This window comes from Pipra filicauda, unplaced genomic scaffold (assembly GCF_003945595.2).
Source record: "Pipra filicauda isolate LSUMZ 115617 unplaced genomic scaffold, ASM394559v2 scaffold121_size3267253_pilon, whole genome shotgun sequence".
Classification (NCBI taxonomy): Eukaryota; Metazoa; Chordata; class Aves; order Passeriformes; family Pipridae; genus Pipra; species Pipra filicauda.
In genome coordinates this window covers 1,090,837-1,114,571 of record NW_024103674.1, presented here as the reverse complement: position 1 = coordinate 1,114,571, position 23,735 = coordinate 1,090,837, and the positions used below count along the sequence as shown (strand labels likewise).

Genomic DNA, 23,735 nt, shown 5'->3' with positions numbered 1-23,735 from the left:
TCCCTTGAGGAACAGCATAAAAGTTTATTATATGTAAGAAACAAACCCATGAGATATGTACACATATTTACAGGACAAAATGAATGAGCCTAATTATTTACAACATTCTTCATCCTTCACAAGTCTGTACATCGAGAAGTGATCGTGAAAACGTATTTACACGCGTGATCCAGCAGCCGTGGGTGAGACAGAGGGGGAAAAGAAATGGAACTGAAGGGTGAGGTGAGGGGCATTGTGTAGTCATGGACCTCAGCAGGGCTGGGTGGTGGAGACCAGTGCTGGCGTGCCCAGATGTTGTCCCCATCCTTCAGGGTAGCAATGTGGACCTCCTGCCCTGTTGTGTCCTGAGGAGGTGAGTGACAGATTCGAGGTGGCTGCTTTTCCTCCTCTTTGTCTCAGAATTGCTGCCCTGTGCCCCAGCACCTTTCCGGGCCATCTCTCCTCCTCCAAGTGCTGGGTCCCTGGTCCCATCCCATGCCCCACAGCTGCCAGAGGGGTGCAGGCTGGGAGCTGGGGGGTCTCCCAGGGCCTGGGGGGGGTCACAGCTCGCTGAAGCGCACCGCTGGCTCCAGCTTGTGGGACAGGGCAGTGAGGACCTTGTCGAACTTCTCGTAGCGCTCGGCCTGGCTGCTCTCAGCCCCACGGCTGCCCCAGAGCAGCCGCAGCTGGAACTCGGTGCTGAAGATCTCCAGCAGCTCCGCTCTGCCCTGGAAACCTGCAGGGAGGGAGAGTCAGTTCCCCAGGATGGGATAGGGACCCTGTGCCCACGGGATGCTCCATCCTGGAGCTGCACACTGGGACTGCGGCAGAAGGAAAGGGGCTCTGCTGTCCCCACTGCTTACCCTGCAGCTTCACCTCAGCATTGGTGTGGTAGAGCCCACCGTGGTGGGCCACCATCCGTGCCGCCTCCAGGTGGGCCATGACCACCTCCACGCCGTTGTCGGTGGCCTCCCAGGGCTCGAGGCTGTCCGTGAGAGCCTTGTCCCGCTCCAGGAGAGTCACGAGGGGTATGATGTGGGGAAAGGTGGTGTTGGTCAGCGGCGGCCCTTCTGGGGAGAGAGGCACCCTTAGGATCCCGTGCGGCCCCGTGACCCTGCATCCCCCTTCCCATCTCCCTGTGGAGCACTCGTGTGGCCACACTGCCCTGCGGAGCCAGGCTGCCACTGCACTCCCAGGGGAGGCTTTAAGGCTCAGCTGGAGCACAGCAGCTGCTGTGCCTCTTCGATTTGTGCCCGGGGCCATCGCCTCGTTGACACCAGCTCCTCCCAGTCAGGCTTTCTGGCTGTACTGGGAAGGGAACGCTGCTGCCCCTGCTTTTCCCAGGGCTGCAGTGGGGAACAGGTTTGCAAACCCCAGAGCACTGGGCATTGGAGGGACATGGCTTTCATCTTCCCCGGCTGGCCACCCTGTCCCTGGGTTTGGCACTCACTGCCAGGCGAGTGCGAGGGTTTGGCTTGGCTGGTTTTATTTAGTTATGAAACACTTCCTTGGGCAGGAAGAGGCAAACAAGGCCAAATGGGCCCTGCTGGGTGCTGGGGCGGTTCAGCAGCCAGAGGGGAAGTGTCTGGCACTGTCTGGGACAGGGTCGGAGCTCTCAAACAGTGAGACTGTGCCCAGACAGAGTGGGAAGGAGCAGGCAAGCGAGAGAAGGGGAGTTGCTCCCATTACCTTTCCCTTCATTCAGGCTCTTCAGGAAAGGCTTAAGCTTCTTCTCATAGAGGATTGCACCCTCCGTGTGCCGCTGCCGCAGCACCATCCAGGTCTGCTCCAGCCGGGCAATCTGAAAGGAGATGGGGCAGATGGAGGGTGCTGGGGACAGTGCAGCCCCTGAGCACCAAGCTCTGGGCTTGGAGGGTGCTGGGGACAGTGCAGCCCCTGAGCACCAAGCTCCGGGCTTGCAGGGTGCTCCCAGGAGCACAGCCTGGCCCTGGAGCCATAGTCCCCAGCCTTGCACACAACAGTGCCTGCTGCTCCCCAAAACAGCCTCCTCCACCAGCACTCACTGCCAAAGATGGCACATCCCTGGCACAGAGGCTGGGTTCAGGATTTCTCTCCCCTCCCTGTGCCCCAGGACAGCAGCTTCCCCGCGTCGCAGCGGCCTTGAAGATGAGATGCAGGGAGGGGGCAGCCGTTCCACCTCCTTTGTGCAGGCAGGAAGCAAGACTTCCCAGCTGGGCTCGATTTAAAATTGAATTTTAATCTCCTTTCATCTTCCAAAGGGAGCAGTGTGGCCCGGAGACGCGGCTGCCACAGCCTTGAGACTGATTTGTATTGTACCGGAGGGCAGATTCATTTCCTCCCAGGAACACAGCCCAGCACAAAACAAAAAGCCCAACCACCGAAAAACAATCGTATCCTGGTGGGACTGGGCTGTCTGCTCCACGGAGAGGATGGCTCTTCCCCTTCCCTGCTTACATCCCAGCGGATGCAGCCCCATGCCTACTACTCTGGGCATTTTCCCCCCTTCTCCCACCCCAATGGCTGTTGGATCCTGCAGGACAATAGGGGGGAGGTGTATACTCTTTGGGCGAAGGGGCTGAGCCCAGGCCATAGGGAATAAAAGAGTGTGTTCTCATACCTGTGTCATTTCCAGGGCGTTCATCACAGCAGCAAAACTGAACATGTTGCCCATGGTGCTCTTCAGCTCGGCAGCCAGCTGGATGGTTTTGTGGAGCAGGGCCGCCCGCTCCTCCGTGCTGCCCGTGCAGCCCAGGATGTCCACGGCGATCATGATGGACATGGTGTGAAACCTGCCGTGGGGTGAGACAGAGAGCAGGGTCAGTGGCTGGGGATGCCCCACCTCCACCCTCACCCCTGTGCCAGGCTGGGGACACTCCGGGGAGGGGGCTGGGCCATGCCCATCCAGTGGGATGGGGCAGCATGGTGGGCTCGTCCCCGCTGTGGCCGTACCGTTCCAGCAGGTCGAGGCGGAGCTGGTGGCCGTGGGGCAGGGTGAGCAGCTCCATGCCAGAGCTCACCCCCATGAGCCGCTGCATCTCCACCGTCACACCCAATATCCGGGCGACCTGGCAAGGAAGGTGAGAGCTGATTAGACCTTTGTTAATTGGGGAGAGGCTGAAGCATCCTCAGGCAGCCTCTCACCCCAGTCCAGCCTCTGCCCGCTCTGGCTGGTACAGAATGGCAGAGCCCAGCAGGGATGCTCCAGTGCTTAGGGATGCTCTGATCCCTGCCAGCTCGGAGTGATCAGAGGGCAGCAGTGCCCACCCCTCCCGCCTGACCCTGGCCGTACCAGGCAGTCCACTTTGGTGATGTGTTTGGCCAGTGTCTTCACATCCACCTCTGCCAGCAGCTCTTTGACCTTCTTGAGCACGGTCATTTCCAGGGGTTTGTTCTCCAGGGGGATGAGCAGGGACTGGAAGGCAGCAGGGTTGAAGGAGGAAGTCGTTTCCATGGTGGGGGGCACAAAGCCCATGAAGTCCGGCTCTGCTTTCAGCCTCTGCCCTGCCTCTGCTTCCCCAGAACTGTTCTCCACAGTCCCTCTCTGTCCTTCCTCCACCTTTAGCCTCTCCACGTAGCTCTTTGTTGGCATCTGCTTGGTGTCATGAGCTGGCCGGTCTCTGCTGATGGGTGAGGTGGGGTGCAGTTGGCAGTAGTGCCCTGAGTCCGGGTCGCTGTAGCTGTTCACGGAGGGAGAGGGGGAGGCGCGGGCATACCCATGGCAGGGAGTCGAATGGGAGCTGTGGGCAGGGTCTGGCAGAGGTTTGCTGTTGTTCCCATGGCACAGTTGGGGCTCGCTGGACCTTCTTATGACTGGAGAGGTCGGGGCGATCCCAGCTGCTTGGCAGGCATGAGGCTTTAGCCGTGTAACTGTGTAGGGAGCAGAGGAGATACTTAGAGAGCCTGAAGATGGGCACACACGTAAGGACCGTGGGTGCAGCAGCCCAGGGATGAGGAGCTCAGGGGAAAAAAGCCTTGCTGCCCAAACAGACTCAGCTGGTCCCAGGGCACGATGATGTGGCTGAGGACTGGCTGAGGTCCTGTCCTCAGCTCCAGCCTTCCATGGGGACACGTCTTTTTGCCATGCCAGACAGTTTCACTAGCAGAGAATGACACAGGGGCTTGCTTTTATAGCCAGCTCCATCCCTAATATCCAGGTCCCTGCATCACACCCAGCCTGACCCACGTCCCCACTGTCCCCAGTGGGGTGGAGGGGCGATGCCTACCTGTGCTGTAGGCGGGTGACGCTGGGTTCTCGGAGATGGGGGACATCGGAGAGTGCAGGTCTTGGATCTGGTCCACACTGACAGCACAGTTGCGAATGATGTCTCTGTGGTGGGGCAGGGACACACTGGGGAGGGGGGAGATAGGGAAGGTTAGTTCCTGCAAGCAGGACCTGGGTATGTCCAGGGGGGTTGGGATGAGGGTTTGCTGCCCCATCATCTCCTTCCATGACTACCCATAATGAGATGAAACCCTAACAAGCTCAGCTGGAGCAATGAGCTGGCAGTTCCTGCAGCAGTTGGGAGCAGGAGGGGTCAGTACCCACATAAAGCAGAGACAGCCCTCCATTCAGGGAGCTTGGTCCTATGCAGCAGAGCAGAGCAGAGGAGGAGGAGGAGGGGAGAAGGATGCAACAGCACACCATGCGAAGGTATCTGGGATGAGATGAATTCAGTTCACTCTGCTCCAGGGTGCTATGGGCAAATGGCTCTGGCAAAGAAGTCATGGGGGGTAGTTTTCTAGGGTTGTGCTGCAAGCTGGTGTCTAATGCTGGGTGTGTCACTCTATTTCTACCTGTCAGGATAATTAGGTGAACTATTGCTCTGACCCTTAGAAGAGCTGGAAAGTGCCTGGAAACTAGAGTCAGGGAATTGCATAACAAACGAGTCTTGGGTTGGTGGGGCAGCAGTGATGGCCTGATGCAAACACTGAGTGTCAATGGTGCTGCAAAGGATGCTGTATCTGGGAGTGCTGAGCACAGGGAGGGTTGGAAGGAGATACGGCAGGTAGTTCACTGCCCTGCCTGCCGTGGATGAGGGCTGGGCTGCTGTGATGTGTTTGGTCTTGAGCACTGGGCCTCTGCAGTGGGAGGAAGATGGGACAGCAGTGGCGGTGATAAGGGGCTTGGGGAAAATGTGAGTGATGAGGAAAGACTGATGGATCTGGGCTCTTCTTCTGGAAACACATATGCTCTCCTGGAAGTCTGAGTGTTTTCCTTTTCCCAGCCATAACAGTTGGTTGCCTGTTTTCTGCTGGCGCGTTCTCACCCTGCCCTTGGGCTGAGAAGGTCGGAGTGGTGAGAAAGCAGCTTGGCTTTAACAACAGGCTGTGTCCTGCTGGGGAGGCAGGAGGAGAGGGATCTCCCTTTGGCTGGTGTGTGGCCCTGCCTTCCCTGCAGGGCTCTGGGCATCCCAGGACTGCCAAAAGCAAGCCATACAGAGGAAGTCTCCTTCTCCACCTCTGGAGAAGCCCAACTGTCCCTCGGTTAATGTGAGCAGCTCAGCCTTGTGGAGCATTGGCCTCCTCCTGCCCATCAGGCTTTCAGCTTTGCTTGGTAACTCCTTGCAAATGCTGAATGGAAAGGGCTCTGAAACTAAAAGGGCTGTTCAAAAACAAACAACAAATGATCTCTTGATGGCTGGGACTGACTCTCCTCTCACATTTGCCTGGGAAAGCTTGGCTCTGTGGCTCTAACAAGCCCTGACATGCTGGTAATCCTGGACTGGGTGACTGTAAAACACTCTCTGGCTTCTGGCCTGCAATGCTAAAGTCGTGTGTGCTGTGGTAGCTCAGTGTGGTTGGCAGCCAGCCTAGGAGAAAACCTCAGTTCCAGCTGAGTACTGGTTCTTTCTCCCATGCCTCTGCTGGTCTCTCTCTTCCATCCCTGATCCCAAACCGCTGCCCTGCACCCGAGGAGCAAGGACTGAGCACGGCCCTCCCTCTTTCCTGGGGTTGATCCTCTGCTCAGCTGAGCTGGGACGAGGCCGTGTGCTCACCTGGTCGGGCACCCCTCAGCCCTGGTGATCTTGTCTGCGGTCAGGCCGTCTGTCATGGTGATGCTCCTCCTCTTGATGTGCCCCCCTTTCTGGGTGGAGGGGCTGTGGGCCCCCCCATGCTTCCCGTTGGCCAGCCCATAGCTGGCTTCCAGGTAGCGCAGGGGGAAGGTGCGGTTGATGGGGCAGTAGACGATGGCTCCGCTCTGCTCGGAGATGGCCTTGCGGTTGCCCACGTAGAAGCGGACGAGGGCGGGCACGTTGTCAAAGCTCTCCTGCTCAAAGAGGTACTGGACACGGGTATGGCCGTCGCTGGACTTGACCGTCACCTTGTTGATCTTGAAGTGGAGGGGCTCGTTGCGCCAGCGGCACGTCAGCACGTAGTCACCCAGGCTGGTGAGGGAGTCGCGGATGAGGAAGTCGCCGTTCCTCTGCACGAGGCTCTCGGACACCTGGCAGGGGACAAGGCAGGAGCTCAGCCACAGCCACGCTGTATCAACCTGGGAGCATGGGTGGATGCTCCACTGGGGTGTTATTTGGGGCACTGGTTGTTCCCCTTGGCCTCCGAGCTGTGGGAGGGCATTTCCCGTGGCAAAAACAAGCAGCTCAGAGCTAATGAAGCTCTCAGCCAGAGGCTTCCCAGGGGGACAGGCTGGTGGTTCTGTGTGGTCTTGGAGTGCTCTTCCACAACATTTCAAGCAAAGGGTGCCCAAAGCCACCCACCTTCCCCTTCTCACCTCCCGGGGGATGCGGCCGTGGTACCAGGCATGGCTGCGCAGGTCGGTGCTGCTCAGCTTAAGCTCCTCTTCCAGCTCCTTGTGAAGCTTCTCTGGTGATGAGTCGAGGATGTATTTCTCCTTGGAGAACTGTACAGGGGAAGAGAGAGTGTCAGCTGTGCAGTGCTGCAGGGCCTGGGGAGAGAAGGGCTGGCATGTCCCCCATGTGGGGACTGTGGCACCTGCCAGGAACAGACCTGTCCTCAAGGGGCAGGTAACTCAGAGCTATATGTGAGGATCACTGCTCGTGCCCAAGGATGTGGGTAATGTGCCTGTTGACAGCCAGGTCCTGTCACCAGGAGCACTTGGATGGTCTCCTGGTGGCATGTCCCCATGGTGCCTGGCCACGCTGTGCCCTGTGTGCTGCCCCTCTGGCCCAGCTCGGAGCTGAGTGTGGTTGGGCAGGAGAAAACCTGCCCCAGCTTCCCCTTAAACACCTCCAGGGCTGAATTGCCCTAGGAAGCACTCCTCCGGGAGGAAACCTGCATTATTCCTCCTCCTTGAAACATCCAGAGTGTTTCCCCTTCCAAAGGGTTAACTCACTGTGTTTAGCCTGATGGTGGCATGAATAGTAATGACAAATGTAAAGGGAACCTTCTGCATTGAAATGAGCTTTTACCCGGCACTGGTGCACCTGAGCCTGGAGGATGCAATTTGCCCCCTCCCTTCCTCCGGAGAGATAAGGGATGTCGTCATGTCTCCATTGGCTGGAACCTGCCTCTCTCCCTGCCTGCAGCTTGGCCAGTGTTCCCAGAGGGCAGTGAGGATGCCTGGCTGTGGAGCTGTGGATGTTTGGGGAGGTGAGCACAGGCTCGGGGTTCCCGTGTGCTCCACATGTGAGGCTGGTTCTCCAGGCTGGCTCAGTGGCTTTGGGATGAGTCCTGCTGTGGTGCCAACGGTGCTGCATGGTGGAGCAGTGCCTGTGAGCCAAGACTCCTGGATTCCCTCCATATCCCAGATGTGTGCTGTCCTGAGGTGGGGATGCATGTGCCACTGCCACAGACTAGGGAGCTTGGATGAGGCTATTGGGGTGTCCTGGTCCAGTGTTCCCGTGAGTGAGGGTGGCTCAGTGGCTGGCTCACCTCTGGTGTCGGTGCCAGTGTGGGGAGGCACCGAGGGCTGGCCCAGCTCCTTGGTGCCTGTTAGGGCAGGATGCTGGTGGTGTTTTGGAGGACAGGCACAGGCTTGAAGCCCTGCTGACACTGCTCTGGCACTGCCAGAGGAGCAGACTGGCACTCATGGCTGGCCTTGTGTGGTAGCTGTTTCCTGAGAGTACTGGGGGCTGCAGCCCCATGCCAAGGCACCACAGACCTGCCTCAGAGCTGACCCCTTTACCCAGCACCTCATCCTCTGTGTCCCATATCAATTCCCTCTGCTCCTCTAGTGGTTGTGAATAAGGGAAAGTGTTGAGCATTGTGCTGCTCTCCTGCCTCGTACCCACTGCTCCAGAAGTGCTCCTGGGACCCCACAGGGTCCCTCAGCAGGACCCTGACTCCAGATCTCTCCTTCTCTAAGGAATATATTCCACCACCTTGGTAGTTGCATTCATCAGCCAAACTAGGCAGAGATCTTGTCCTGACGACCCTGTTTCAGCCTGGGGAGAGGGAAAGAGGCAGTGGCAAAGGGCCTGTGTGATGGACTGTGCTCTCCAGGGCTTGCCCTCACCAGCCTGGACCTGCCCTTATTCCTCCCTTCCCAACTCCCAGCTGAAGTCAAATGGTGCTGGGAGAGTGGAAGCAGCCTATGAAAACTGTGGATTGAACTCAAGACTTGCTCATCCAACCACGTTTGCTCTCTCCATGAGTGTCCTGTTGGCTGGAGCTGCAGGGACACATGGATTGTCCCCTCCTGACCGAGGGCTGCAGGGCGTTGAGCAATCTCTGCTGCTCTGGGCCCTCCTGGAGACAAAGCCACCCGGTGCTGCTGAGCCCTATTAAAAATAAATGGTAGCCGGCGGATGCTGCTGGGGTCCGGCTGCCTCCTGGGGGGCCCAGGCCGAGCAGATGCCGTTTCCATGACAACAAATCCATTGCCACCGAGCAGACCTGGCTCGGCCAAGGGGTGGTGGGGGACCCTTGGCTGCAGCACCCTCCCTGTGACAGGGCTCACCCCAAAATCTGGGGCAGGGAGGGGCCCCCCAGGGCACCTCTCCTGTCTGTGCAGGCAAAAGCCATCAGAGCTGAGCTGGGAGCAGTTTGGAGACAGCTCTCCCCCCACCATCCCTGGAGCAGGGATTAGTGCCTGCGCTGCTCAGCATTGTACATCAGGGTTTTCCCCCAAATCCTCCCCATGCAAATGTGCAGGATAACAAACACAAGCCCAGCTGAGCAGTGTCCGGCATCTCCAAGCCCAGATTTGGGCAGCAGCCGGCTGGCATCCATGCCAGGAGCCATGAGCTAAGCTAGCAGGAGAGAACAGGAGGTTTGGGAGAGGCAAGGGAGGTTTTGCATCTTGCAGACAGGGGAGGGTGCCCACTTGTGAGCAGAAGGTGCCAGGAGTCACCTTCTCCAGCTGTGTGGAGTGCGCTGTCCCTTCAGCTCCTCCTCTGGGCAGTGAGATCCCATCTGATCTGCACAGCCACCAAAAAGCCATTGCTTGGAGCGACTGTGAGTCTACGATGCCAGGGGAGACAGCACAAGAACGATCACAGGGAGCCCTTTTCCTTGGTGTGACATGACTCTGGGGACTGCTCCTCCTTGCGAGTCTCTTGCACTGTTACATTCCAACATGCTGCCAAAACCACCTGGCTGCTCCCCTTTCCATGCAGGAACAGGGCTCACCACAAGCCCTTGATGCACAAGGCCCGTGTGCTGTGGAGGGACGTGCTTCCTCCGGCCCCCCGAGCCCTTCAGCAGTGCTCGGCTTCCCTCTGCTCCATCAGCAGCGTGTCTCAGAGGAGCCTGGCCGGTGGCTGCCAGCTGGCCGGGCGCCGAGGCACTGGCAAGGCACGGCACGGCATGGCAAGGCAGCACAGGCCGGCTGGGCGCTGTCAGGAGCGTGTAAGCGGATGTCTGAGCGCCGCGCTGAAAAGGCACCGCTTGGCGCTCCCGGCCGTGCCAAGAGGACGTCTAAAGATGCCTCATGGACCAGTGTGAGGTCTTGCACACAACTGGGTTGGGGTGGGGAAAAGCCCTGACTTCTGTCAGCACCTGGTTGGGGTGTGTGGTGCTGGGCTCCTGCATGGAGAGCCCCCAAGGCCTCTTCCAGCTGAGCAGGAAGGAACGGGGATTAAAGCGGTTCTCCAAACCAGCCGCACCAGACGAACCAGCTCAGGAGCTGCCAGAGATGATGCCAAGCTCTGCTGGAGGAATCCCAACCAGCAGCCAAGCTGAATTGGTTGGAGAAAGGACAGTGCTGCAATGGGCTGTTTCACAGTCCTGGGGCTCCTCTGAAGCTGCCATGCAGTGGGGCAGCCACCATGAGGAGGCAATTCCTGAGGCTCTCCATCCCTGCCCGCTTCCCTGACTCTCCCTTTCTGCTTTCTTGAGGGAGGAAACACCTCTAGTCCCAGCTGAGTGGCAAGGACTGGAACTGGCAGTGGAAGGGCAAGAGCTGTAGGGATAGAGGCTGCTGATGGCTGTAGTACATGTGAAACAGCAGCGGCCGTTGCTCTGCCTGCTGTAAGGAGGGCTTCAGAGGCTGGCATATGGCTTTCTCTCCTTGCAGAGGTAATCTTATGAAACCGGAGTGATTTCCATTTGCTTTCCTGCTCTCCCCTCCCAGATCTGGAGGAGTTGCAGATGAGGATGAAGTCAGCTTGGAGAGCAAGGTGTACTCACACCCCACCCCGCTCTTCTGCTGATAACATCTGAATAACCCCAAGGCACTGAGCACATCTGTTCTCCCTCCTGCTCTCCTGCTGCCTGCCCTGTGCTGGGACCCTTGCTAGGGAAACCCCAGCCTATTCTGGAGTTCTCCACCCCTGTTTTGGCTGCTGGAGTAGATATGGGGCCTGGGAAGCAGAACTGGGAGGAAATGGAGTAACAAGCCATTGGGAACAGGTGTATGAGGAAGCCACAGAATTGTGTGAGGGGTCTTCTGTGCTCCCTCCACTCCTGGTAATGGGCTACTTCAGTGAAGTATTTTAGATCAAACATCCTTGCTGAGGGATAGACGGTATCACAGTAAACCCAAGAGCCAGTCTGTTGCCTGCCTGGTGCAGGACTGCTGTGCTCACCTGTCCAGCTGCCAGGTACCACCCAAGAATGGTTACTCCACCCCACACAACCACAAGAAAATCCCCCCACAAACCACCCTCAGGCTGCGATGGGCTCACTCTCAGTCTGCATGCCCTGCCGCGAGCCAGTATGTCCTGCTGATCTTGATATCCATGTGGAAAAGAAATCACTTGTTCCTGTCCTCTCTTGCAATGGCTCTAAGCATCTAAATGGCCTCTGAGAAGGCACCAGCCTATCTGCACACCCTATGGGTGACTGAAGGCATCTCTTGGCTATGTCACATCTCCATTAGTCCCCACTGGAGGCAGACCTTAGCTCAAGATCTTTGTCCTGGAGTGCACAGTCCTTCCTAGGACTGGTCCTGGCTACCCTCAAGGTCTCCTCTGCCCTTGTCTATGCTCCTTTGTGGCAGCTCTGGAGCAATTCTATGTGGCTGGCAGGGGTGGGGTGCAGCTGGGGTTGATGGCCAGCAACATCTGGGTGCTCTGAGGTGAGACCAGAGCCCCAGGTTGTGTGGTGGGGTGGCAGAGTGTGCTGCTAGTGCTGCCCCAGGGGAGCAAGTCTCCAGTGCAGTGATGGGGGGGGTGTGTATATACACATTTCCATCCATCTATATATTACTTATCTCACTCCAAGACGGCGGCAGCGGCTGCTGCTGCATCCCTTTTCGGAGCTGCTATTGGCCAGAAATGATGTCAGTGCTTCCCAGGCTGGGTGCACCGCCATTGGCGGTGAGCGGGGATGCGGCTGTCAGCTGGAAGCGCTCCAGTCATTCATGGGGACTTCAGTGTGTGTTTGCTGGGCACGCTTGGACACAAATAGATGGTGAAAGATCTGGCAGAGCCAGGTGAGCACTTAAGGCTTCACTTTTAACTCTTTCTGGGGTCGGGATGGAGTGCCCTCCATCCCCTCTCGCATCTCTCTGTGAGAGCCAGACCTGTCTCTCCCTTGTTCTGGCAGCAGCTCGCTGAAAGCACCCCATCACCCCCTGCAATGTGCAGCCCAAGGGCACGTCCCTGTGTTGCTCAGTGGCCTTTGGACAACTGGGAAAAGCTCTTCTGCTTTTCCCTCTTCACCCCCACTAGCAATCAAAATCCCTGGCTTTGCGCTGAGATCAGCCGCAATCATGACAAGACTTGAAATGCTGCTTCTGGGCTCCGTCTTACCCAGCATAATCTCTACAGCTCGGCACCTACCTCGCTCAGCAGGAGTACTGAATAAGACTGCCAGCTCTCTTGGCTGCTGGCTCCCTTCTAACTTGCAGTATGCCACAGCTTGTGCTTCAGATCTGAGCCTGCTTGGCTCCTGCAGTCCTTAACACCTTTGCTCTCTAACTCAGTAAATGAGGGAACCAATTCCCAGTGCCATGCTCCTCTGGTGTGAACACCAGTGTCCAAAAATAGGACACCTACACTTGTGCCCAGACAGTGGCGGTGCTGGAAGCACCACAGGACAGGTGACAGATGGATCCCAGCTTTCTCCCACCAGTCAGACCTGTGCAGTGCAGCGCATAGATGGAGACCTGGGCCAAGAAGCTGCGTGTTCATCTGGGCTCAGTCTCCCCTCTGTGCTCAGCGACGCTCCAAGCACATGCCACCTTTTGGGGGATGCTAAACGAGGTTTAGCACCATGAGGTCTGCCGCAGGCGAGGGCTCCTTCCAGAGACTTTGCCGCCTGTCAAAGCGCAGGTCTGGGGGGGATGCGGCGACTCTGGCTGCGTGGCCCTGGCTGCAGAGGGGGCTGAGCTCTGCTCCGCGACCCCGGTGCTCCGCTCACCCCGCGCTCGCTGCCGCCTCGTCGAGAGCCGCCGGCGCGGTGCCCGCACCATCTCCGTGCGAGCGGGGCAGCGCGGGGGCATCGCGGGGCTCTCCGGGGAGGCTCCCCCGCATTCCCGCTCTCCAGCCCTGCCCCCGGGGACCAGAGCTGCCTCCGGCTGATGCGGGGCCGCGGGTCCCCCCGTGCGCTCCCCCTTCCCACGGCCCCCCATCGCCTTCCCCACGCGTGCGGCACCGCGGGGACTCCGCGCCGAGCGCGGGGCAGCCGGTGCGGTGCCGGCGCGGTCCCGCCGCCGCCCCCCGCTCACCTGCACCTGCATGAAGGAGCCGCGGTAGAAGCAGCAGGCGGCCGCGGACAGGGCGCTCCACAGGCTGCACCGCTCGGTCATGGCGCGGCGCGCCCGGCGGGGGCTGCCCCGGCCCGGGCTGCACCGCCGCCGCTGCCGCCGCCGCCGCCGGGCTTCAATTTCAGCCGCTTCCCCGATTACCTCATCCCTTGTCGGCGGCGGAGGGGCGGGCGCGGTGCGGCAGCTCCGCCCCGGCCCGCCCCGAGGGGCCGCCCCGGCTCCGGGGAACCGGCACCTCGAGGGGAACCGGCGCCCCGGCTCTGCCTGAGCCCTGCGGGGAACCGGCTCCTTTGAGAGGAACCGGCATCTCTGAGGGGTCAGGCATGGAACCGGCATCCCGGCTGTCCCTGCCCTGAGGAGAAGTGAGAATCAGCTCCTCTGAAGGGAACCGGCACCCCAAGGGGATCAGGCAGCCCCGAAGGAAACCTCCATCCTGGCTCCCTGCGCCCTGGGGGGAACTGAGAACCAGCTCCCCTAAGGGGAAACAGCATTCCCGTGTCACAAAGGGAACCAGCATCCCTGAGGGGATCAGGCACCCCAGCTGCCTGTGCCTTGAGGGGAACTGGCACCCCTGGGGGAATCGTGCACCCCTGAAGGGAACCAGCACCCCGGCTGCCCATGCCCTGAGGGGAACTGGCTCCTCTGAGGTGACTCAGCTCCTCAGGGGGGAACCAGCACCCCTGAGGGAAACCAAGAACCCCCCTGACTGTCCGCGTCCTGAGAGAAACTGGCTCCTCTGAGGGGATCAGACACCGCTTTTTTTCCCCATCCCAAATCCACCTGCTTTCCCCAGTGATGCACATGGGTTGAGGGCTGCCTTGCCCTCACCCACCCTGTCTTCCTTCACCCTGTCTGGTGGTGCCTTTCTGGGGGAGACACTCGTGCCCACCTCACACGGTGGGGAGCTGGCTGCCTGTTTCCTGCGTAGGCCGTCTCCGACTGGTGTTTAATTAAGGCTCCACTTCGGTTTAATTAAGGCCACGGTATCACGTATGGGATGTGCGAGGCAGCACTGATGACTCAAAGCATTGCTCCAGCCTTGACTCTTGAATAAGCCTCCCAAATGCCTGCCTGAACCCACTGCCCTGCACTGGGGACAGGCAGGGGCTCCTTCAGCCTCAGGCAGTGACATGAACCCACATCCTGCTGTTCTCACTCCAGGTCTGGAGCACTGCATGGCCTGGGTTTGGCTGTGCTTTGGTAACGGGGGGCTTTGGGTTCCCATCTGCAAAGCATGTCCTGGCCCAAGGACCCCCCTGCCTCCAGGGTGATGCTGTGACCTCAGAGAGGTATTCCTGCTGCTACTGACCACAGAACCCTGCAGCCTCCCCACTAATTAATTCAAATGAGTCCCTCGCATCCCCAGGCAAGGAGACAGCAGTCAGGGCTGATGAGATACAGGTCCCTGCGTGAGCGCAGAACAAAGAGCTCAGAGGCGCTGGCTGGGCCCTCGCTCTGCCCCTGATTTTGCAGGAGAGAGAGAAGAGGGGAGAGCAGCAGGACAGGGATGAGGTGTGGGAGAACAGGGACAGCACACAGACTGCAGGCAGGGAACACAGGGCAGCAGGTGCTCACGGGTCCCATGGGTGACTGCAGCCCTGCCGGGATGGGCAGGAAGCGTGGGCTCTCCTCCTCGCCTCTTGCCTGGGGCTGAGGGACAGAGCAGATGGCAGCATGCAGGGAGACGCTGCTCCAAAAAGATTCGACGGTGAATCATCCTCCTGCCAAGGCTTCTCCCCGTGACGGGCTCCATGGTTTCCCTCTGAGGCTTTCAGCAACGATCGAGCAGGAGCCTCATGGGGTGCTGCAGGGAGGTGTCCTCCAGCTGTGCTCATGCTGCCCCTCCTCAGAGGGAAGCTGAAAAGCCCTGACTGAGCTTTCGCACGGACAGGCAGCAGCTTCACTGGCTGCTGCTCTCCCAAAGGTTAACACCTTTCTGCAGCTCCTTCACCTGAGCAGGGGCCAAAGCTGGGCTGGCTGGGATGTTGAAATACAGAGCCAGGCGTGCAGATCCCCAGGCAGCTTAGAAACACCACCCCTTAGGCCATTATTAAAGCACATTAATTACCAAGTACTTATTGATCCTGGCTTTCTGACCCTCTCTAGCTCCCAATTGCACCTCTAATCAGGGCAGGCTTTGTGATGGGAGCACTGGCCCTGGCCGGTTTTTGGCTGAAGCTCAAGGGCTGATGCTTGGCAGATCCTTAGTGCACACCTGGACACAGACCTGCCCATCAGCCTTTGCTCATGAGGGCTTTGCAGCACATCCTCTCTCTCCTCCTCACTCTCCTTCACCGACTCTTTCCTTCCTGTCTTTCCATTGCTTGCCCCTCACCGGTGTTTCCCCTCTGCTTGTTTCCCTCCCAGTCACAAGGACCTATTCCAGTGGTGGGTCCCAGCCCTGTCCTCCCTTGCTCCGAAGGCAGGCACAGCAGTCACCTTCCCACCCTGAATCCTGCAGGACCTGGGGCTGAACACCTCTGGGTGCTGAACACCCTGCAGCTGCACGGGCTGCCAGCCAGGCACAGTGCCTGCAATCAGTTGGAGTGTCCCCGTCATCCCGGTCACTCACACTCCAGATAATTACTTATTTGACTAAAATAGCTGCTGTCACTGCAGCCATCAGTTGACCGAAGGGAAGTGGCGTATAAATCACAGCCCGTGGGCACTGCCTGGACATTGCAGGGATGGGTGAGAAATAAGGGCCAGATAGCTCAGATCTGGGATCTGCCTGGATGGTAGAGAATTCTCCTGGCTCACCAAAAAGAGCTCAGTCTCAAAGACAGAGACATACCCACTGTTTCCTACCTGTGTTGTCTCAGTCTATTAACTCATGAGCCATAAAATGTGCCAGTCTCTGAGTGCACACACTCACAGTGCCAGGGCAAATACCCCAAATCATCTTGTTCCTCCCCTTGCCACCTCCTTGCTCTTGCAGGACTTGCCTGCATGAGCAGGAGTTTTCCTGCACATCCTGAGGCACCTCACACCAGGACCCTACCCTGCAAAGCCCAGGGTATTGGGTTTTCAGGGGAAAATGAACTCCACTGCAGCCAGACCCAATACACCCAGTCAGAGCCTCATTGTTGTGGCACACATCCACTTCCAGCCCTGTGATCTCCCACTCTGCCAGTCCCACATGGCTAAAGGGTGTGGAGAGGAGGACATCCCACCAGGGGATCACTCTACACGTCAGAAGCCTCATCCAACCCTGCTGCCCAGAGGCTGCCAGTTGCCAGATTCAGCATGTGGGGTCCTCATTAGCCCTATGGATCGTGGTGACCCCCATTAGGAAGAGAAGATGAGCTCAGGGTCCAGCTAGGTCTCCTGATCCTGGCAGTTAGTGCTGCCACAGGGTGTTCCCACAGTTCCAGGTCTGGCTACAGCCGTCACCAAGAGCCCCAAGTCCAAAGATGAAGGTTCAGGGCTCTGTACTAACCAGACCACCCAAGCTGGACACCTCAAGTCACTTCTCAACAACCACGTCTGCCCCATGGGGCGACTGGACCAACCCTCCTCAAACAAACTCCCCAAAGGCCATGGCATGGCAGTGACCACCCGGGCAGGTTCCAGTGCTCCGTGCCCAAACCACACAGCATCCCTGCCACCCTTCCCCTGAGCCTGCCCGGCGCCCATCGTGCCAGCAGCCTCCTGCAAAAGGGCCGCTCTCCTCCAGAGCCAGGCGCCTTGCTAATGAATTTCTGGCCAGACATGAAGAGTCCTCAGGAATGTTAATAGTTTGCTGGAGGATAAGCAAGAGATTTGGAGAGATTTACACCAACTTTCATGTGACAGCCACGAAAGTGGCTCAAACCCTTCCGTTTCTCTACGTGGGGGCGGAGGGAGGAGGCTGCGTCCGTGGGTGTTCGCAAGTAACTTGGAACACGAAATGCAGGCAGCTCCTGTGGGAGCAGCACTGGGGGGACCATGTAGGGTTGGTGTCTCCTCTGCCTTCCCTGGCCTTGCTGGGAATTTGTTCCAGAGCCAAAGAGAGAGCCCAAAGGGGATGGTGGGATGAGGGGTGCAGAGCTGAGCACCCCACTGGGTGTTGGACCTGGCTGAGATCACACTCAGTGTCTTACCTTCACATATTCACTGCCCGACTCCAGGCCATCGTGGTGGCTAGAAGGAAACAGAAAAATAAAAATACTTAAGTATTTTTATGATAGTCATGATAGTCAGGTCAAAGGTGGTGGTGGCACAGCTCAGGGGAACAGGGACCTGTGCCCTTTGCCTTGCCATGGGGCTGAGAGCATGGCTGTGGTTTTGGGAGAGGTTCCCAGGGCCCCAGCACTGTTCCTGCCTGCTCTGTGCCCATTCTCAGCCCAGGGCTTATCCTCCCTAATGCGATCAGAGGAGAATGAGGCCTTTTTAGAGGATCTCTCCCCAAATCCGCTTGGGACTGTGTGAGCTGAGACCCAGCAGCCAGGCTGGGGTCCCCTCAGGTCACAGTGCTGGGGATGCATGCCAAGGTGGGGGACCCTGTGCCCTGTTCCCTGGCAGAGCTGCATTCCCAGTAGGCGGCTGTTGGGACACCACCCAGACAAGCATTTCTGACTTTATCCACGGCCTCGTGCGACCCCACAGAAATCAAACTCCCACTGAAGCCGGGGCTGAACTGCAACTTCCTGGCTGAGACTGCGAGATTTGCCTTCCCAGCATACAGGCAGTAGAAACTCCCATTCTCCTTGGTGGCATGTTCACTCTTAGCCCTACTGACAACCAACCCAACAATGCTGAGGCAGCATTCTTTCAGCAGCTTCTTTCCCATCATTTCCAGAGCATGTATGAATGCTGCTACTGCTTTTTGTGCTCTTGTAGGTCCAGGTATGTGTCTGTGTGGAGGTATCCAAGAGGAACAACAAAGAGTTCAAATGGAGAGAGGTGTAACAGCCCAAGCTGGGGTGCACTACCTTGAGGTCTTGCCTTTCAGAATAAAATACACAAATCCAGGTGTCTTTAACCAGAACCCAGAACTTAGCACCTCCCCAGCGCCAAACTTCAGAGTGGACATCCCACTGCTTGCTGAGGTCACCTGCCCAAGCACGGGGCAGCAGCAAGAGCCCAGGGATGGCAGTGTGCCACAGCAGGGCAGGCAGCTGCAACTAAGAAATAATGAAATCCAAGGGCATCACAGACCTAGGATGTCCTTTCCCTGCCAGGAGCCACCTTGCTCCACCTCGTGCCTGTAGCCATGTCCAGAGACATACTGGGAGCAACTGGGGGTCCTGCACACAAACCTCTCCCAGGACCTGAACCAGTGGCATCCCTAGGGAGCCAAATTCCTCCTCTGTGGGGTCCCTCCAGATTGAGGATGGTGCCTGGTGGCTTCCCCAGAGGGGCAGGTGATCACTGCCAGGCATTGTCCCACTGGATATCCCCCACAGCATTACAGTGGGTCCTGACAAGGTCAGCATGAGCCCCTCAGAGTGTCCAGCCCAGCAGCAGACAACTCCCACTTCTGTAACGCCTGGAAGTGTTCAGAAAACATGTGGATGTTACTTGAGGACATGGTTCGGTGGTGAACATGGCAGCGTTGGGTTAATGGTTGGACCAATGATCTTATTTTCCAACATTAAGGATTCCATGATTCTCCAAGCCCACGCTGCTTAAACCGCATCCCCTGCTGTCCAGCTGGGAAAGGGAAAAGGGGCTGGGAATCAAGCCCACACTTTTTTGGGGGTGAAAAAACAGAGCTGCATTTGGGAGGGGGGATGGACACAGACTCCCTTGGGCAGCTGCAGGCTGCCTGCCCGCCCCGGCGCTGCCTCTCCAGCCTGTTTGCCTTTCACACGCCGCAGAGAGCTGCCTGGTGCTGCGAGAGCCGTGAGAAAAACCGGCAGGAGGACGGGGGGCCTCTGGGCAGGAAATCGGGAGCATGGGAGCAGCTGGGAGACGCTGTGAGGGCCTGGGCAGGAGAGGCCCCCGTGCTGGGGAAGGGCAGCAGCTGGGGCCGCAGCCCCCCTGGTTCTGCACATTCCTGGAGGAAACGGCATTTTTGGGGGCAGACAAGCGCCTGGGAGAAATTCCAGGGCTGCCTTTGGAGTGCGGCAGTGGCTGAGACGCTGGGAACCGGTGCTGCAGCGGTGGTACTGGGGAGCAGGGTTTTGGTGGGGTGGCTGTTCCCTTTGGGAAGGCACCACTGTAATTTGTAAATGTGCCAAGCTCCAGGCTGGGAACAGTCCAGGGGGATCCTGTGGGTCCAGCTCTAGCTTGGAGCCCAGGCTCTGCTTGCCTTGGGGCGCTGGTGAAGGCTGCGCTCCTGGGGAACCAAGTTTGGGCACCTCGTGCCTCAGTTCCCCCCCTGTAGAGCTGCCTCTGTGGAGGTTTTGGCTGGGTGCTGCCAGAGGGGTCTGCTGGTAGCATCAGGCAGTGCCTGTGCCCTGCAGGAAGTGGCATTTCCCGAACCTCACGCACGGCTTTGCAGAGGGAAACCGAGTCACGTCCGCTCCATGGTCTGCCAGAGGGTCATCTCCCGTTAGTCACCGTGTCCCTGATGGAGTCACGGCCACCGCCTCACTCCAGGCAGCTCCACAGGCTGGGTGCCACTCCCTGTCCCACAGCAGCGCAATTTTCCCCCCTCGAGGACCTGATCTTGGCAAAGCTCTCCTCTGTATGGGCATCCTCAGCCCATCCTGCCTTGGGGTCTGTCCTAGGGATGCTCTAAGAGGGGGTAAGTGAAAATGTGCCCCAGGGCCATGTTTCCCCCCCTCCCTGCATCAGGGAACATGCTGTTGCCATGGCCTGGCGGGAACAGACTGTCCCCATCCCCAGGGATGTGCCTGCGCAGGAGGAAGGGCTGGGGTGTGGCACTATCCTGGTCCCGCTTCCGCCCACCCGCCCTACGGCAGAGCCCGGCAATGGGGATGGCTCCAGCAGACAGCTGCTCCCCGAGTTGGGGGCTGTGGAAGGGCTCTGAGTAGAGTGTGGAGGGGCAGAAATGCCCCTGATGCCAAGAGCTGCTCTGGGCACTCTCCTGCCTCAGTTTCCCTGGTGAACAGCAAGGCTACACCCATCATCAGGGCAGCACCAGAGGATGCAAAAGAGCATTTGGCCCTCAATGTTAGGGACCCAAGTCCCCACTCCCCATATTCAAGACCCTCAGGTGATCCACACATGTTCCCCTGCTGTTTGGCTCCCAGCCATGCTGGCTTGGGACCTAAGCAATTTCTACAAGCCCCGTGAACCCTCCTCGAGGTCCCTCCGCCTCTGCTGGGGCTCTGCTCACCAAAGGATGTATCAGGGCCACCAGCCCCCCAAACATCCGAGACTCTGACCCCCCGAACCAGCCGCAGCCCCCAGTGCCGGGTCCGCTGAGGTTTCGGCAGCTCTTTCCATGAGCAAACACCGCCACGGGCCTCGGTGGCCAAGCAGCGACTCCGGCAGCATCTGCGGTGAAGCTTTGTGCCCGCCCCAAGCAAAGCCCCGTCCCAGCCTCTCCCTCCTCATCCCCTCCGCTGTGCCTGGGTGCGAGGGGTGGCCGGAGGGCCGGGACCCCTTACCTGCCCTGTCCCAGGGTGGGAAACCTCCTGCCCACCGCTGTCATCGGCCCTGCGCGATCCAGCGAGTGCCTCTGCTTCGGGATGGGGAGAAGCTTTCCCGGGCGCTCTCCCGCCTTGCACTGAGCGTCGGGACTTTGGGGAGAGCAAGGCGGTGGCGGACCCTCCTCCTTCCCGTCCCAGCCCTCCTCCGGCCCTCCCTTCGCGGCCGGCAGGAATGTGTGGCCAGCACAGCCTGGCTTCCACTGCCGGCACGAATTTCTCCTCCTCACTCCGCTCCTGGGGCCACCCAGACCTCCCGAACACTCGGTGCCAGGAAAAGCAGCCCCCAGCCCCAGGGCGGTACAGGGGGAACGGGGGCGTCAGGGGCCACCTGAGTGCGGGGAGAGGAGAGTCAGGCCAGGGGAGGGGTGGTACAGCAGGACCTTGTTTTGGGGACAAATTTGGAGTCATTGCCTTCACCCGTGCCCGCAGTGCCACACACACTGCTGGGCAAGGGGATAAAAATCCCTCTGGCTGATTCTGAGGCCAAGACCCTCCAGAAAATCCAACCCTCATCTGAGAAGACTGAGCCCCCAAATTCCCCCAGAGGGTGGGATTGTGGCCAGAGTGGGCGTTTACTGGCAGGTGATGGAAATGGGGACGGGGCGTCTGTTTTCAGGATTTGCCCCTGTGCCTTGGGAGAGGCAGTGCAGCTCGGGAGAAGGGGGAAGGATAGAGGGGATGGAAAAGAGAAGAATGAAAGGTGGTGCAGGCTGGCCTGAGCTCTCCGCAGCACATCACGGCGCTGGAACGCAGCCGCCGCGGGACAAAGGGATGCCGGGGCCGAGCGAGGCTGCGAGATGTTTCCACCCCGTCCGGAAACAGGAGGGAGCAGAAATCCCACAGGAAACCTCGCTCCCATGGAGCCGCTGACCTGGCCATGGTACGAGTGCTCCGGCCCTGCCGTCCCACCGGCCAGGTGCTTCCCGCTGGCACTGCAGGCAGGGAGGGGCATCACAGCCACCCTCTGTGTCCCAGCCCCCTCCCCTTGCCCCGCGGGGGCAGAAAGGGGGTCTCAGCAGCAGGCAGAGCAAACCCAATGGGGATGTACCTGTCTGGGGAGCTCTCATCGGGCCATTTTTGCCTGTTCTCCAGCAGATCCCTGTCAGCAGTCTCCACTCCTGTTGTCGTGTCAGGGCTTGGGTCAGGGTTTGGTGCCTCTGTCCGAGGCTTGGACAGAGGGGTCTGGCTGGAGTTCATTGTCTCTGTCCCAGGGCAGGAGACATTCCCCAGAGGCTCTTGGTCCGTCCTGGCTGTTGCTGTCCCCAGGGTGTCCACGGGCTGAGCCTTTTCCTCCTCCTGATCTGCTTGTCTGGCAGCTGGAGGTGAGTCTGTGGCTGGGCCAGGGGGGCCAGACATCTTGGGAGACTTCAGGCTGGGGAGCGGGGCTGTCTGGGGGGTTTTGTAGCTGGGAGTCCCTTTCTCCCGGCAGTTCTGGCCACTCTTGGCTTTGCCCAGGCTCTTCCCTGCCTTGTCCAGGTTCAGCCTGGGCATGGTGCCCATATGGCTGTACATGTCCGACGACCGGGCGTAGGGGCCAGGGCTCTTGGGCATGGTGTTGAGGTCATCCTGGATGCTGTCAAAGGGCTCCTCCAGGAAGCCATGGGGAGGAGGGAGATGTGGCCTCAGAGTCTCGGGACAGCTGGGGACCACGGAGGTGCGCCGGAAGGTGAAGGAACGGGGGATGCTGCTCAGGCTTCCAAACCCTTTGAACTTGAAAAACTCTGGCAAGGAGAGGGGAGAGACAAGTGTGGGTTTACTGCCTGCATGGTGTGATGGTGGGGGTCCTGCAATCCCTGGTCCTGGGTTGGGGTGGGTGTGGGGCACTGTAAAGCCTGGTGTCACACTGTTACACCCAAATCTGCAGTCCCAGCCCAGCGTGACATCCCTGTGGCCTGGGGGTGTATGCTGCTCAGGGCGTCTCTGCTGGGCCCTGGCAAACCCTAGCAGGTTTCCCCACTGCAGTTGCAGGGGTGGAGGAGGAAGCACCCAGCCCTGGTGAACAGGCAGCTCCAGAAACGATTTCAAATCTTTTCCTCCCGCCCTCTGCCTCCCAGGGCACTTTGGGCAGGGCTGTGCCCATCCCTGTGGCATCAGGGCAGCTCTGCAGGATGCAAGCATGAGACACACTACATCTCCCCAGGGGATAGGGGTCCTGGACATGTGTGACCCGCTCACATGCACGCGGCGGAGCAGGAACCGGCCACAGGCGCTGCCGGCTGCGGGCGGGAGAACAACCTCCCCACTTCCTCACCCGGCCCCTTGCAGCCTCCCTGCACCTCCAGCTGCCACCTGCAAGTGCTGAGCACGAACAAAAATATTTATAACTCATGCGGGTGGCTTTGCATTTCACACCTCGGGCCCATCTTGGCTCTTCATGCTGCTGCGGCGCAGCCTCCGCCGGTGCCGGTGCTGGTGCTGGTGCCAGCACAGGGATGGCAGCACAAGGTGGGGTGAAGCAGGTTGTGGCCACAGTGCCATAGAGCAGCGTTTCCCTGTCAGACCCCGGGTGCCTCTGGGGGTTTTGCAATGTTGGTGCTGCCCTGGGGCTCTGCAAAGCCTCTTCCCCTCCGGTCACCGTGGATTTGCCGGAGCAGGAAGCGGCTGCGGAGGTGCTGAGCAAGGATCTGGGTGTCAGGGAGCTGCTCAGGCTTTGGGAATCCCACCTCCTGATGCCATCCATGGGCCCTGCAGGGCATCCCTGCAGCCATGGCAGAAACCTCATGGCCACAATGGAGTTAGAGGCAAAATTGCTTTGGGTTAAACATCCCCTCAGAGTGCAAGCATCCTCTGCTGCCTGCTGCTCCTGGGGCTGCTGTGGGGTGGCAAAGGCAGTGCTGGGGACTTTCCCCATCTCCCCTCTCTCCACCACATAAGAAAATCCCAGCTGGGATGGGGCTGTGGGTTTTGCCAGTGGAGGGGTCCCAGGGGAGTGGAGGGACTGGCCCCCCCTGGCGCCGGCATCACGGCAGGAATGCAGAGAGCGCAGCAGAGGCCAGCTTCTGTGCAGCCCAGTGCTGGGAATAGGGTGAAGGCCACTGCCCCGGGGCTCTGGGGGAAAGCTGAGGTCTGTGAGAAAGAGCAGAGCTCCCTCCCGGTGGGTGCCGAGCACTTCCTCCCAGAGCAGCTGGTGGGAATCCCTTCCCAGGCTCCCACCCTGGCTC

At 59.2% G+C, this 23,735-nt stretch overlaps 1 protein-coding gene across 2 annotated transcripts; it reads right to left on the bottom strand.

Annotated features, from left to right (window-relative positions):
* Positions 1 to 21,945, bottom strand: SH2D3C (SH2 domain containing 3C). 2 transcript variants are annotated; one of them, XM_027729941.2, is made up of 11 exons: positions 21,623 to 21,945; positions 17,113 to 17,152; positions 6,692 to 6,820; positions 5,958 to 6,406; positions 4,185 to 4,309; positions 3,251 to 3,828; positions 2,911 to 3,026; positions 2,579 to 2,750; positions 1,669 to 1,780; positions 843 to 1,046; positions 1 to 715 (listed from the first exon to the last, which is right to left on the bottom strand). In XM_027729941.2, the coding sequence occupies exons 1-11, from the start codon at positions 21,928 to 21,930 to the stop codon at positions 540 to 542; spliced, it is 2,409 nt and encodes an 802-aa protein (XP_027585742.2). In that variant the 5' UTR covers positions 21,931 to 21,945; the 3' UTR covers positions 1 to 539. The 2 variants fall into 2 exon arrangements, with proteins under 2 accessions (XP_027585742.2, XP_027585744.1); XM_027729943.1 differs by lacking the exons at positions 17,113 to 17,152; positions 21,623 to 21,945 and adding an exon at positions 12,992 to 13,176 and having other exon boundaries at positions 843 to 1,049.
* Positions 21,946 to 23,735: the final 1,790 nt, after the last annotated feature.

Coding starts and splice junctions, on each gene's coding strand:
- SH2D3C (XM_027729941.2), bottom strand. CDS start 21,930: ATGTCTGGCCCCCCTGGCCCAGCCACAGACTCACCTCCAGCTGCCAGA. Junction 6,407..6,691: donor ACGGCCGCATCCCCCGGGAG/GTGAGAAGGGGA, acceptor GTCCCCTGCCAG/GTGTCCGAGAGCCTCGTGCA. Junction 1,047..1,668: donor GAGCCTGAATGAAGGGAAAG/GTAATGGGAGCA, acceptor TCTCCCCAGAAG/GGCCGCCGCTGACCAACACC.